The 14883-nt window shown below is 51.0% G+C and overlaps 1 protein-coding gene and 1 non-coding gene across 2 annotated transcripts; one reads left to right on the top strand and one right to left on the bottom strand.

Moving 5' to 3' along the window:
* Positions 1-7841: 7841 nt before the first annotated feature.
* Positions 7842-10179, bottom strand: Mfsd5 (major facilitator superfamily domain containing 5). Its single transcript, XM_051160425.1, has 2 exons — positions 10006-10179; positions 7842-9432 (listed from the first exon to the last, which is right to left on the bottom strand). The coding sequence occupies exon 2, from the start codon at positions 9412-9414 to the stop codon at positions 8062-8064; it is 1353 nt and encodes a 450-aa protein (XP_051016382.1). The 5' UTR covers positions 9415-9432; positions 10006-10179; the 3' UTR covers positions 7842-8061.
* Positions 10180-12660: 2481 nt separating this feature from the next.
* LOC127201934 (U6 spliceosomal RNA) lies at positions 12661-12767 on the top strand. The gene has a single exon (XR_007832269.1). It is a non-coding gene; the product is annotated as a U6 spliceosomal RNA (small nuclear RNA).
* The last annotated feature ends 2116 nt before the right edge of the window (positions 12768-14883 follow it).

Raw genomic sequence — 14883 nt, 5'->3', positions numbered from 1 at the left:
TCGCAGGCTTTGAACTTGCTATGTAGACCAGACTGGCCTCTAACGGGGATCCACCTGCCTCTGCCTTCCTAGCTGGGATTAAAGGGGTGCACCTCCACACCTGGTCTTTGGAATTCTTTAAAAGGGTGACTGTGTCGGGTGGGACACTGCTACAGGTGCAGCGCAGGTGCGCCCAGTGCCTCCTGCCTCCCCCAGGTGCGGATTCCAGCCTTCCTTCTTACATGGGCTGAGTGGAGATACAGAAGACCCTCCCTGGGAGCGTTCAGTCTTTAATTCTGTGTTCTAGCCACCAACCCGGAACACACGGGCTCGTTTGACTCTGCTTTTTTATTTCCACCACCAAATAAATTGAGTTCAGAGCTGGTCTTCAGCTAGCTTGCTCCCTCCATGAAGCCTCCTGGATAACTAATACTTCTCCATCGACGCGGAGCTCTTCAGGGCTGAGATTCTGGCAGCCAAAATAATTAAGGAGGGGAAGAAAAGGAGGAGGGGAGTGAAAGAAAGGAAGAGGAGGAGGGAGAGAGGGAAATAAAGAGAAAAATGACATCACCCCCCCCAAGAAAATTTTAGCGGGGAAAGGTTAATATTTAATACAGGCACCGAAGATGACAGGCTTTTGCCTCAAGTCCAGGGCAGGGGTTTAAGGAAGAAGCAGCCATCTTGGAAATTCTCAGCCTCTCCTTGTCTGTCAACCTGCCAAGGGGGGGTCTCTGTAACTCCTGGTCTCTCAGATGCACTACAAAACCAAGGGTGGTACCAGAGGGTGAGATAGGAGACTTGCTTAGAATTCAAAGCCAGCCTGGCCTATATAGTGAGACCTTGTTTCAAACGGAAAAAGCTTTTTTTAAAAGGGGGGGGGGGGTGTGGCCAGGCGTGGTGACACACGCCTTTAATCTCAGCACTCAGGAGGCAGAGGCAGGCGGATCGATGTGAGTTCGAGGCCACCCTAGTCTACAAAGTGAGTCTAGGACAGCCACGGCTACACAGAGAAACCCTGTCTCAAAAAAAAAAAAAAAAAAAAAAGGGAGGGGGGTGTGGTGGTACACATCTTTAATCCCAGCACTCAGGGAGGCAGCGGCAGGCAGATGTGTGAGTTCGAGGCCAGCCTGGTCTGCAAAATAAGTCCAAGACAGCCAAGGATTACACAGAGAAACCCTGTTTCAGGAAAAAAAAAAAAGGGGGGGGGGGTGCAGAGAGCTAACAAGGATGTAAAGTGAATTAATACTTTTTTGTTGTTATTGTTGTTTTTTGAGACAGGGTTTCTCTGTGTAGCCTTGGCCATCCTAGACTAGCTTTGTAGACCAGGCTGGCCTCGAACTCACAGCAATCCACCAGCCTCTGCCTCCCCAGTGCAAATAAATAAAATTTTAAAAAGGGGTGGGAACCAGAGGCTGGGCGGTGGTGGCGCACGCCTTTAATCCCAGCACTCAGGGAGGCAGAGGCAGGCGGATCTCTGTAAACTGAAGGTCAGCCTGGTTTACAGAGTTGAGTTCCAGGTCAGCCAAAAAAAAAAAAGTGCGGTGGGGGAGGGGAGAGCGTTGCCTAGCCAGATGGTTCAGCTCTTCCTGAGGACCTGGCTCTAATTTTCAGCGCCCACATGGTGGATCACAACCCTCTGTAACTGCAGTCCCAGAGACCTGGTTTCCTTGGGTACCAGACACACACATGGCACTCAGACATATATAGAGACAAAACACCCATACACGTAAGTAAATAAAATTAATTTTTAATGAGAAAAATATATGTTTTTCTATACACGTTCATTACAAGGTGGGCCTGTTAATACAAACCTATAACCCAAGATACTGGGGAGCCTGAGGCAGGAGGGTCTCAAGTTCAAAGCCTGCCTGAACTACAGAGTGAGTTCAAGGCCAACATGGGCAATCTAGACCGTTTTAGAATTAAAAAGTAATAGAACTGGAGAGATGGGTCGACAGTTAAGAGCACTTGGGGCTCTTGCAGAGGATCCGGGTCTGGTTTCCAGCACCCACGCGGTGGCTCATAGGTACCTGTGACCGCGTCTTCGTTTCCAGCACCCACGCGGTGGCTCACAGGTACCTGTAACTCCAGGGATTATATGCGCTCCTCTGACCCTTTCTGGCACCAGACACATGCACATACAGGCAAATGGCTCATTAAAAGAAAAAATCAGGCCTTTAAAAATCAAAGTGAAAAGAGGGCTTGGATATATAGCTTAGTGATTAAAGCAGGCACCTGGTATACACGAGGCCCCGGGTTCTAATCATCGGAACCACAGTCGGCCCATCAATAATGATTAGAGACACTTCCTGAGGACTCCTCTTGGTAAAGGGCCCAGGAGAAGGGAGACATCGACTGCCTCAGCACCAACGTGTTCCAGCACCTTAGCATCCCGCCCACCTACGTGCTCTTCATTGAAAGCTGCGCACAGTGCAAGCCTGTACCGTGTGATCCAACGCGAGCGACGGAGGCAGGAGAATCAGGAGCTCAGGGTCATGCGTGGTTGCGTGTCAAGTGCAAAGCGGCCCTGACTCAAAATAAAGCCGGGTGCGGTGGCTGCTTGCTTGGGCCTTTAAACCCGGTGGCAGAGAGGGTTAGGGTTAGGCCTGCTCCACATGGCAAGTACCAGGCCAGCTAGAGCCACATAGAAAGACCGTATCTCAAAAACACAACAACAAGATGCGCCTCATATACACATGTGATTACCTGTCACGTACATATGTGGAGGTCAGAGAACAACTCCCAGCTCGTAGAAGTCTGTTCTCTCTCCACTATGTGTGTTCTGGGAATTGAACTTGGGTCACCAGGCTTTGTGGCGCCAGTCCTTAACTTCTGAGCCGCCTTACCAACCCTGCACCTGGATACAGAGGCCGCACAGGTAGTGGAAGGAGCCTTGAACTTGAGACTGGGCAGCGGAGCCAGACTCCAGGCCAGCTTCATTTGTTCAGGCTCTGCGAACAAACGGTCCAAACGCCCAGCACGCAGGAGCCAGGGACAGATCGTGTCTGTGAGCTTGAGGCCAGGGTCTACACAGTGAATTCCAGGCTACGCAGAGCTAGAGTCACGCCAGACAGTCCTGTCTCAATAAACAAATAAATAGCCCGGCATGGTGGCACAAGCCTTTAAGGCCAGAACTAGGAGGAAGAGGCAGGGCGCCACCACGCCCAGCAACTAAGGACAATTTCTAATGAATCCGTTCTGTCTTTCAACCATGTCCAGGGCTACACAAAGAGACCAGGTCTCAAACCCACCTGCCCTCCTCCAAAAGAGGAAAAATATGTATTAGCCAGGCATGGTATGGTGCACGTCTTTAATCCCAGCACTCGAGAGGCAGAGGCAGGCAGATCTTTGTGAGTTCGAGGCCAGCCTCGACTACAAAGCAAGTCCAGGACAGCCAAGGCTACACAGAGGAACACTGTCTCAAAAAACAAAAATAACCAACTAAATAAAGGTAAAGGGGCTGGAGAGATGGCCCAGTGGTTAAGAGCACACTCTATTCTTTCTTGGGCACAACCCGGATCCCAGCAGCCACATGGCCGTTCACAAGCAGCTGTGACTCTACCTCCGCGTAATGTGATGCCTCTTCTGACCTCCTTGGGCTCCTGAACACGTGTTGTACGCATATATACATTCAGGACCACACGTACCCATAAAATAAATATTTTTAAAGTGGGGAGGAGGCCTAGGGCCATACAGGTTGAGTGAAATGAAACACTTAGGGTTATATCCTTTTTGTGGTTGTTGCTTTGTTTTTTAGCACCACAACCAGCTAGTGTTACACTGTGTAATGGTGAAGACTCTGGGAGTGCTTTGGGTTTGTGTGTGTGTAGCGTATGTGTGATTGTGCATAAACATAAGTATATACATATACACGTTCATATACATGCAGAAACACACACACACACACACACACACACACACATATAAGTAATGTTTTGGAGATAAGACCCAACCTAAACACACTGATTTCTATGGGTTTTTGTTTGTTTTTTTGACACAGGGTTTCTCTGTGTAGCCTTGGCTGTCTTGGACTCACTTTGTAGACCAAGCTGGCCTCGAACTCAGTGATCCACCTGCCTCTGCCTCCCAAGTGCTGGGATTAAAGGAGTATGTCACCGCCACCCAGCAGACATATGCAGACACACACATGCACCCATGCACACACACACTCACACACACTGCAGAAAACATGAAAAGTATGATACGCTTAATTTTAGTTTTGTTATTTTAAATCGTGTGTCTGTGTGTACATGAGTGCAGGTGCCTGCAGAAGCTACGCTACCTGGAGCTGGAGTTGCAGGTGGTTGTGAGCCTTTGTCCATGGGTACTGGGGATTGTACTTGGGTCTCTGGAAAAGCAGTGTGTATTCTTTTTTTTTTTTTTTTTTTTGGTTTTTCGAGACAGGGTTTCTCTGTGTAGCCTTGACTGTCCTGGACTCACTTTGTAGACCAGGCTGGCCTCGAACTCACAGCGATCCGCCTCCCTCTGCCTCCCAAGTGCTGGGATTAAAGGCATGCGCCACCACGCCCGGCTCGCAGTGTGTATTCTTTACCACCGAGCTCTCTCTCTCCTCTCTCTTTTGTCCACTGTAGCCAAGTTTTCCTTTTAAAATTTGCTGGGTACAATTGCTGGTTATGGTGCACACATTTACTTCCTGCACTTAGGAGGCAGAGGCGGGCAGATCTCTGTGATTTCCAGGCCAGCCTGGTCCACAAAAGTGAATCCAGTACAGCCAAGGCTACACAGAGAAACCCTGTCTCAAAAAAAAAAAAAAAAACCCAAAAAATAAAAAATAAAAAAAGTGCTGGGTCCAGCACTCATGAGGCAGAAGCACACAGAGTTCAAGGCCAGCCTGGTCTACAAAGCAAGTTCCAGAGCTGGGCATGGTGGAGCATGCCTGTAATCCCAGCACTTGGGAGGCAGAGGCAGGTGGATCTCTGTGAGTTTGAGGGCAGCCTGGTCTACAGAGCGAGTCCAAGACAGCCAAAGCTACACAGAGAAACCCTGTCTCAGAAAAAAATTAAAAAAATAAAACAAGTTCCAGGACAGTCAGGGCCACCCAATGAGATCCTTTCTCAAGTAGTTAATTAATTAAAATGAATATTTGCCAGGTGTGCTAGCATACACACCTTTTTGATTTGTTGTTTTTCGAGACAGGGTCTCTCTGTGTAGCCTTGGTTGTCCAGGACTCACTTTGTAGACCAGGCTAGCCTCTGCCTCCCAAGTGCTGGGACTAAAGGCAGATGTCGCATGCCTTTAGTTCTAGCACCTGGGAGGTAGACACATGTGGAGCTATGTGAGTTTGAGACCAACAAAACAGGCAAACAGGAGGAAGGAAAGAGAGAGAAAGGGGCGAGAGAGAGAGAGACAGACAGACAGACAGACAAGGAGGGAGGGAGGGAGGGAGGGAAGGAGGAAAGAGACAGGAGGATCCAGGATTGGGTTAGGAGAAGTGATGAGGAGCTCTTGAGGGAAGCCTGACCCCACACTGACCTTCCCACTTAAGAAGAAAGGGGTTCAAGTGGGATACACTGACAGTTCATCTGACACACCCAAAGCAGAAGTCACTTGGATAGCCTGATGCTTCCAACTGGGCTAGGACCAAGAGTAAACACTGCTGGGAAGCCCCAGGCACCGGGACACGCTGGAGAGCTCCCCATCCGTTCACTGTCATCCCCCAAACTGGATAAACTCAGCTGTGTTAGAAGAGTTGAGAACAATCGACTGGAGCGCTAGCAGTTCAGTAGCAGAGTCACTTGCTCAGGGGGTCAGTGAGTGTGATGCTCTGGGTTCAAGCCCAGCTTGAAAAAGATAAACATTAGCCGGGCTGCCTTTAATCCCAGCACTCCAGAGGCAGAGGCAGGCAGATTATTGTGAGTTCAAGGCCAGCCTGGTCTACAAAATGAGTCCAGGACAGCCAAAGCTACACAGAGGGACCCTGTCTCAAACAAAACAAAACAGACAAAGAATCAAGCTCATTAGGAAAACATTAAAGGACCTTTCTAAGTCACCTTTTCCCTACTTCCGTATTCCTTATTATTTAAAAATATGAGCCCCACCCCATCATAGCTCCAGGACTACTGTCTTTTTGTTTGTTTGAGACAGGATTTCTCTGTGTAGCCCTGGCTGTCCTGGACTCCCTTTGTAGACCAGGCTGGCCTCAAAGTCACAGAGATCCACCTGCCTCTGCCTCTGCCTCCCAAGTGCTGGAGGCACGCCCAGCTGGATTACTGTTATTTTAAAAACAAGTCACTAGCTGGGCATGGATTTGAAAGGCAAGGCACGCTTGGTCTCTGTCACTTGGTGGCCAGGCTGCAGGCCAGCTACGACTGCATAGTGAGAACCTGTCACAAAAAAACAAAACAAAAAACTACCTAGAAACTAACAACAACAAAGCACCAAACCATTTACTAGGCTCTAGTTTGTCATCTGTTCTGACAGGCTTCTGCATGGGCAACTCTTGGTGGATGGGAGGCAAGCCGCTCCTCCTGCAGACACGCACTAGGGCACCAGGCGCAGCCCAGGGCAAAGCACTTACTTGTACATAAATATGGGGAGGCTCGAGTGAAGGGGACAGTTTCCTCCTGCCCTCGAGAGATTATATAACGTGATAGGAAAAGACAGCATGTCTACCGACGACTATAAAATATATCTCGGTCTAGTTCAACGTGGCAGAAAGAGGAAGGTAAGTTATTGCAACAGAGCTAAGGGGCGGGGAGGAGAGTGACGCCTCTTGTTTGTACCTTATCCTTAACTTCCACAGGCTGGGTGGGGAGACCCTGCCTTCCTCTGCTGAGTGGGCACGAGGGACTGGGGTCCATTTTCCCAGTGCTCTGCTGCATAACTCCCTCCCCCACGCACCCCAGCTCCTGCTTTCCCTCTGCACAGGCTGGTACTTATAGGAGTTGGAGCATCCTGGATCCTTCCTAGCCCTAAGGAAAGGTAGTTAATTCCTTTCAGAACAGGTGGGTAGTCGTATCTCACACACACACACACTGCCCATCTAGCACATTCCAGGACACGCCCTGTGCCACTCTCCCTCCATCCCCGCCCTCCTGCAGGCTCCGATTCCCTTGAGAAGGCCAGGTTCTGTGGGGAGGAGGAAAGACAGATACAATCACAGGCGAGGCAGGGAGAGGCCCACAAAACTGGTGTTCCCACTGGTAGTTTCCTGCCCCGACGACTCGCTAGCCTTCACCCAGGCTGGGTGGAGAAGAGTCAGGTACAGACAAGACGTCCAGGTGCCTCAGCCCTTAGCTTGTGGTTCATGAAGGGACATGGGTCCTTATAGGCCCAGATGGCCCTGGACAAATGGGGCATTTGTAGCCAAAACAGCCGAAGGCAAGCAAGCACACATGTTGGGGACAGCAAATTTATTCTCACAGAAAAGACCTTAGTTTTACCCTAATGGGGTACTCACTGCTGTAGCCCAAAACCTCTGGATCTTTGTTCATTGGCCTGGTGTACTGGGCACTGGCCACGTGCTTACTCAAAGATCATCTTCCACTTGGGAGCCAGAAAGATGGCTCAGGGGCTAGAAGCACAGGCTGCCTGACAGTACTGGAGGTCAGGTCTCAGTGTCCCCACATGCCTGCAACCCCAGCCCCGAGAGATCATCTTCTCCTGCACGGTCGACTGAAGATTCTCCTTCACAACCAGAGAGGATTTAGGAGCCTCCGAAACTTTCTACCCAGCTCTGCTGAGAGGCGTTCACAGCTCAGTTTGACTGGAGACATTAGAAACAGTAAGCATTTGTTGGTGACCCCACCTGTACCTCAAAAATCTCCAGGGTTTTTTGTTATTGTTGTTTGCTTTTTCAAAAAACTATCCCTCACCAGGAACTAAGGTGGCTACAGGTGAGGATAAGTAAATCAAAACGATGACCCATTAGAAGTGTTTATTTTTACACGGCAAAGGGGAGAGGAGTAACACAGTCACCTTTTGGCACCTTTCTAGTCCGTCACCCCCATGTCCTTCCCAATACAAAACACTGGCAAGAGGGGCCACAGGACAGAGTCTCCAAGTGTCGTACAGGTGGGTAGTTGGGATAAGAGTTCATCCCAGACCCCTTGTCCTGGAGAATCAAAGCTCAGGGGCATAGGGCTCCCCGGTGGGCGAGGGCACCCGCAACTCAGCGTCGTGTCTCACCACGGTGAAGAGTCCCACCACGGCCAGCAGGGTCATCACCATGACAGCTGAGCAGATGCTGAACATGTTCCGGGTGCCCGTTTTTCGGTCACTGTCATGGAGGACAAGGAGCCCTAGACAGGCCAGTAGGTGCAGGGGCACGCGGAACCAGTTGAGGACGCCGGCCTGTTCTGTCTCGGGGATCACCTTCCTCCGGAGGAAAGTCATGCTGGGGAAGTAGAGCCCACAGGCCAGCTCGATAAGGAGAAAAGCAATGAAGGATTCCACGGGGTTCTCCTGGCCTGGGCTGGTAGAGAAAGTCAACATGAAGAGAGAGAAGACGACGATGAGGACAGCCAGGGAGAGGAGGTGCATGGGTTGTAGGTGGTACCTCTTGGAGGTAGCAATACGGTACAGGGAAGAACCCAGCAGGCTGGCAGCCATGAAGCTGGAGAACACAATGCCCAGCGGGGCCCCGTGTGGGTCCAGCACAGGTGTCCAGAGGAAGACGAAGATGAAGATGACGCTCTCAAACAGGGCCTGTATGACGCCCAACAGCAACACGCGGCGGTCGGACAGAAGGCAGCGCAGGCCTCCGGCACAGGTCTTGGAGAAGGCGCGCTGACGGTCATAGTTCTCTCCCCAGTTCCGAAGGGCCAAGACCCCGGCCAGGGCCAGAAGAGGGATGGCAGCCACGAAGGGTGCTACGGGCCCCAGCCCCAGCCAACTGGCAACGGCCTCAGCCGCCACACCTGCCGCCACAGCCAGCGCGTGGTTCCAGAAGGCAGCCCGGGCAAAGGTGGCCGGGATCCACTCGGTAGGGAAGTCATGCCGTTCCACATGCTCGTGGATGTACCAGGCCTCAAAGGCCGAGAAGAGGAGAGCGGTGGACAGCCCACCAAGTGCCCGGCCCACCAGCAGCACAAAGTAGTCTTGAGAGAGCTTGGTTATGCAACACAGGGAGTAAGTGAGGGAGAAAAGGACACAAGACTTCTTCCGACCCAGGCAGTCCACGAGGGAGGAGGCCACTAGGCCAAAGAGGACCGTGGAGGCGAGGCCACAGACGTAGAGGATAGCGATCTGCCCCTCCAAGAAGTGGTAGTGCTGGTAAAGTTTATACAGGTAGGGGGCTTGGAGCCAGTCTGCTGCCAGGGCCAGAAAATAGACTTGGTAGAAGTCTAGTTGAAACTGAAGGAAGGATGGATTGCTGCAAGCCCTTCCGGGGGGCTTGGCTCTGCATCTTGACAGCTCCAGGCCCAGGCAGGAGGCCAGGAGGCCCACAAGAGACAAATAGGCAGTCACCAGCATGGTGGGCCCCCGGACGACCTGGTGGTAGGGGAGATGGGGGGCGGGGAGAGAATGGCGGTCACAGTCACATCCATAATCCAGGTATCACGGGTCGAGGGGTTGGGTGTCTAAGCAGAAGGCAGCTCCACCCAACCTCACTGTCAGCTCCACTCCCCCAGCGCGGAGACTGGAGGGACCAGTTGGGTGGGTGGGAGGGGCGGTTGTGTCTTAGGACTCTGTGGGGCAGGGAAGGGTGAGCGAGCGGGTGGGAAAGGCCAGAGCTGTCGCCCCACCCTTGCCTCACACAGCAAGGGGGTGGGTGGGTGTGGGGGACGACGACACTCCTTTCAGTAATCCCGGTTCCTCAGGTTCTAAAAGGGGGGGCTGCACCCCTCCTCCACGACGGCTTCTGCAGGCCTCTCCTGCTGCCTCCCTCCCATGCTCGCTGATGAGCCTCCACGTCTAACCTCCAGCATCCCTTCCGCCCGCGCCGCGGGGCCTCTCTCCACGATCACGCGCATGCACCGCGGGGCTCCCTCCACCTCCGGGTCGCGGCCCACCCACCCACTAACCCCAGCCTGGCGTCCCCGCCCCGCCCGGTCCCCGTCTCACCTGCTGCCCCGCTCCGCGGGGACGCTCCGGACACGTCCGGCTCCGGGCCGCCGGGCCGCCCTCCCTCCCCGCACTGGCTCCTCCGGCTCCGTTCGGGTTCCAGCAGCAGCGCGCCCGCCCCTCGCAGCCTGCTTCCGGGAGCCGGACTGGCTCGTGGCGGCCGCCATGATGGCCCGGTCACGTGACGGGGCGAGGTCACGCCCAGGCCCCGCCCCTCCCTTTTGGCCCCGCCCCTGAGCGGCGTGCAGAGCGGCTGGGGACTAGGGGCTCCAGGTGGGCGCCCCGTCCCACGGACCGGCGGATACCCGCGGTCTCCCGGGAGGATGGCGGCTCGGAGGCAGCGGCTACTCCAGGGTTTGCGTCTCCCATAGTGACCTCCCGGCCAGCAGTGAGCGTGGTCGGGACACCTGAGGGAGGCGGTGTGGTGTTAAGAACTTAGGAGCCTCTGATCCCAGCGAGTTCGAGGACAGCCACGGATACACAGAGAAACTATCTCAAAACACACACACACACACACACACACACACACACACACACACACACACACACACACACACACACACAAGAAAAAAGCAAAAAACACATGGAGGAGGACGAGAGAACTTGGAGCCCGGCTGTACATAGATTGAGGCTCCAGTCTTTTTTGAGGGGTGGGGTGGAGAGGGTTCGAGACAGGGTCTCTCTGTGTAGCCTTGGCGTCCTAGACTCGCTTTGTAGGGGAGGAGGGCTCCCCCTTTCTGAGGACTAGGGAAGGGGAGGATGGGGGACGCGGGAAGAAGGGTGGGACCTGGAGGAGGCAAGGGAAGGAACTACAAGCAGGGACGTAAAGTGGATATATTAAATAAAATAAAAGAGCCGGGGCGGTGGTGGCGCACGCCTTTAATCCCAGCACTCGGGAGGCAGAGGCAGGCGGATCGCTGTGAGTTCGAGGCCAGCCTGGTCTACGAGAGAGGCAGGCGGATCGCTGTGAGTTCGAGGCCAGCCTGGTCTACAAAGTGAGTCCAGGATGGCCAAGGCTACACAGAGAAACCCTGTCTCGAAAAACCAAAAAAATAAAGTAAAATAAAATAAAAAAATAAAAATAAAAAAGACTTCCTCGGGCGTGTGCGCATCATTGGGAAGAAACACACACACACAAAGACTTCCTGTCAAGGTGTGGTAGCTCTAATACCCTTGCTCTTGAAAGGCTGAGCAAGGTGCTGAGAGTTTAAGACCATCTTGGGCTACATAGTGAGACCATGTCTCAATAAATAAGTGGATACTGGTCTATAAAGCGAGCCCAGGACAGCGAAGGCTACACAGAGAGACCCTGTCTCAAAAAACAAAAACGGGGCTGGAGAGATGGCTCAGAGGTTAAGAGCACTGTTTGTTCTTCCAAAGGTCCTGAGTTCAATTCCCAGCAACCACATGGTGGGCCACAACCATTTATAATGTAATCTGATGTCCTCCTCTGCCTGCAGATATATATGCAGGCAGAGCACTGTATACATAGTAATAAATAAACAAACCTTAAAAAAAAAAGAATGCTCGCTGCTCTTGCAGAGGACAAGTTTGGTTCCCAGTACTCACATCCCTCAGGTGAGTCATAACTACCTCTGACTCCATTTCCAGAGGATATGACCGACTTCTTGCCTCTGAGTGGCCACTTGATTGAAACTAGTATGTATGTAGTCACTCCAGCACACGCCCATACACATTAAATGAACACATTTTTAAATAAAATACATCTCTTTGTTAAGTAAAATAAATCTTTAAACAAAAACCAAAGATATCCATTCTCCCCCCATTCTCTGTGTAGCCTTGGCTGTCCTGGACTTGCTTTATACACCAGGCTGGCCTCAAACTCCCAGCGATCTGCCTGCCTCTGCCTCCAGAGTGCTGGGAGTAAAGGTGTGCGCCACCACGCCCGGCTGGATTATTTATTTTTTTATAGACAAGGTCTCCTGTTGCCCAGACTGGCCTTCAACTCAGCACGTAGTCAAAATTAACCTTGAACTCCTGACCTTCATGCGTCCACCTCCGAGTGCTGGGATTTCAGATATGGACCACCAAGCTTTTCCTCTTTGCTGCTTTTCCTCCATAGCACTTAATGCCATGTGGTGGGCTGGATTTTCTATTTGTTCATTAGTTACTTCTTCTCCCTGCAAATTTGTGGTTTTGTTCTCCACTTATATTCCCAATACGTAAAGCATCCATTGATAACGTAATACTCTATAATTATTCACAGATACATGACTTTCTCATTTAATCCATGTAAATTACCGTAGAACATCCTGGCCCATATTAATAGTTAACATCAGATAATTATTATGTACCTAATCTCTGAGTAAATACACTTGCTGTTTGCATTTTAATTTGTGTGTGTGTATGTGTATGGTGTGTGTGTTTGTGTGTGTGTGTGTGTGTGTGTGTGTGTCTTCTTGAGTTTCTGAGTGGCACCTGTGTGCAGGTGCCTTTGGAGGCCAGAGGCTTTCACCTCCCTGGAATTGAATTGACAGGTGGTTACAAATGGCCTGATGTGGGGTGCTGGGAGCCAAACCCATATCCCCTCCAAAAGAGAAATACTATTAACCTCTGAGACGTCTCTCCAGCTCTGTGTGGTTGTGCCACATAGCAAAATCTACTTGCCTCAGATGCCCAACGGTAGAGCGCATGGTGCTCTCTTCGGCAGCACATATGCTAAAATGGGAACGACCCGGAGAAGATTAGCACGGCCCTGTAGCAAGGATGACCCACAAATTCGTGAAGCATTCCATATTAAAAAAACAAGGCCGGGCGTGGTGGCGCACGCCTTTAATCCCAGCACTCGAGAGGCAGAGGCAGGCGGATCGCTGTGAGTTCGAGGCCAGCCTGGTCTACAAAGTGAATCCAGGATGGCCAAGGCTACACAGAGAAACCCTGTCTCGAAAAACCAAAAATAAATAAATAAATAAGTAAAAATAAAAATAAAAAAACAAACAAACAGGACTGGAGAGATGGCTCAGTGGTTAAGAGCACCGCCTGCTCTTCCAAAGGTCCCGAATTCAATTCCCAGAAACCGCATGGTGGCTCACAACCATCTGTAATGTGTAATGTGCTCTGATGCCCTCTTCTGGCCTACAGGTGTACATTCAGGCAGAACACTGGATACATAATAAAAATAAATATATCTTTAAAACAAACAACGCAGAGCGCATGATTCGGTGATCCCATTCGTATTTAAGCCAACAATTCTGGAGTCTACCACTCTTACTTGTCTTGCTTTCTCCATTGAGAAACCCTGTAATGGAAAACTTAAAAATAAATAAATAAATAAAAGACTCAAAAAATATCCTCGGACTTCTACATGCATGGTGTGCAGGCATGTATGTGCATGTGGGCATATGTAAACACATACACGCACAAACAGGCAAATAGCAAGTAAACTTTAGAAAAAACAATAGAAGACTTGCTGGAGTGGTGACTCACACAGTCTTAGCACTGGAGAGGCAGAGACGGCTGGGTCACTGTGAGTTCCAGAGCAGCCAGGGCTGTAGAGTGAGACCCTGTATCATAAGCAAAAACTACAGCCCGACCTACAGTTTAATTTTCTCAACTTATTTATTTATTTATTTTGAAACAGGGTTTTTGTGTGTAGCTTTGGCTGTCCTGACTAACTTGTAGACCAGGCTGGCCTTGAACTCACAGAGATCCTCCTGCCTCTGCCTCCTGAGTGCTGGGATTATAGTGTGCACCGCCACTGCCTGGCACTTTCTCAGCCTCTAAAATATCTTCTTAGAGTTGGCATGCCCAAATCTTGAACAAAAAAAAAGGGGGGGGTCCATATGTTCCATGTGGCCGTCCATGTCCTCTCGTCCTCCGGCTGCATGCACCCCCACGTGTGGGCTCTGTCACGGACACTGACGCAGGTTCTCAGCTATGGCTGTGCTCTCCTCCCTCCTCATTTCCCCCACAGCCATTGACTTATGTGGGTAACTGGGTCAGATTCTCTTTAAAATCGCCCACATTTTACCGGCGTCTACTGACTTCCTCCTCGTGCCATTTAATGTGTTTCTCCGTCTCCTGGATTCTCGTTAATAAGGGGCTGAGGAGTGAGTTCAGCAGGTGAAAACGACTGGCTCGACACACAAACACAATATGGCTTTAATCCTCAAAAAGCCGTGGGCTTAAGACTGTGGGCATGGTGGCAAGAGTGTAATTTCAGAGCCAGGGATACAGAGACGGGATCCTAGTGAGAGAATGCATTGGGAAAAAAAAGAAAAGAAAAGAAACAAAAATCAGGTGGACCATGTGCCAAGGAACAAGCTCAGGGTTGATCTCTGGCCTCCAAGGGCATTTGCACACTCACACAGGACATGCACATTCAGACAGGACGTGCACAGTCACAAGCATGCACACACACAAAGCAGCCCTGAGGGTTTGGTTTAATTCTTGGTGTCTTCTTTGCTTCTACTTCCAGGCTCTTTTCTTTTCTTTCTTTCTTTCTTCTTTTTTTTTTTTTTTTTTTTTTTTTTTTTTAAGATTTATTTATTTATTGAGTATACCTTGTTCTGCTTGCTTGTGTGCCTGTACACCAGAAGAGGGCTCCAGATCTCATTATAGATGGTCGTGAGCCACCATGTGGTTACTGGGAATTGAACTCAGGACCTTTGGAAGAGCAGCCAGTGCTCTTAACCTCTGGGCCATCTCTCTAGCCCATCCAGGAGCTTTTCTAGGCAGCAGTGAATGCTTCAGACCTCATCACGGCAGTGGGCAAATGGTGTCTGCTTCTGTCACGTCTAGCAAGGCTAAGCTTTATCTGTGGACTCAGGTGACGGCATCCTGATGCCTCCTTTGGAAAGTTCTCTGTGAATCAGCTAGGCTCAGTGGCACACATCCACAACCCCAGCACTGGGGAAG

This window comes from Acomys russatus, chromosome 17, assembly GCF_903995435.1.
Source record: "Acomys russatus chromosome 17, mAcoRus1.1, whole genome shotgun sequence".
NCBI classification, from domain to species: Eukaryota; Metazoa; Chordata; class Mammalia; order Rodentia; family Muridae; genus Acomys; species Acomys russatus.
The sequence above is the reverse complement of the archived record's forward strand: the minus strand, read 5'-3'. Positions and strand labels throughout refer to the sequence as shown.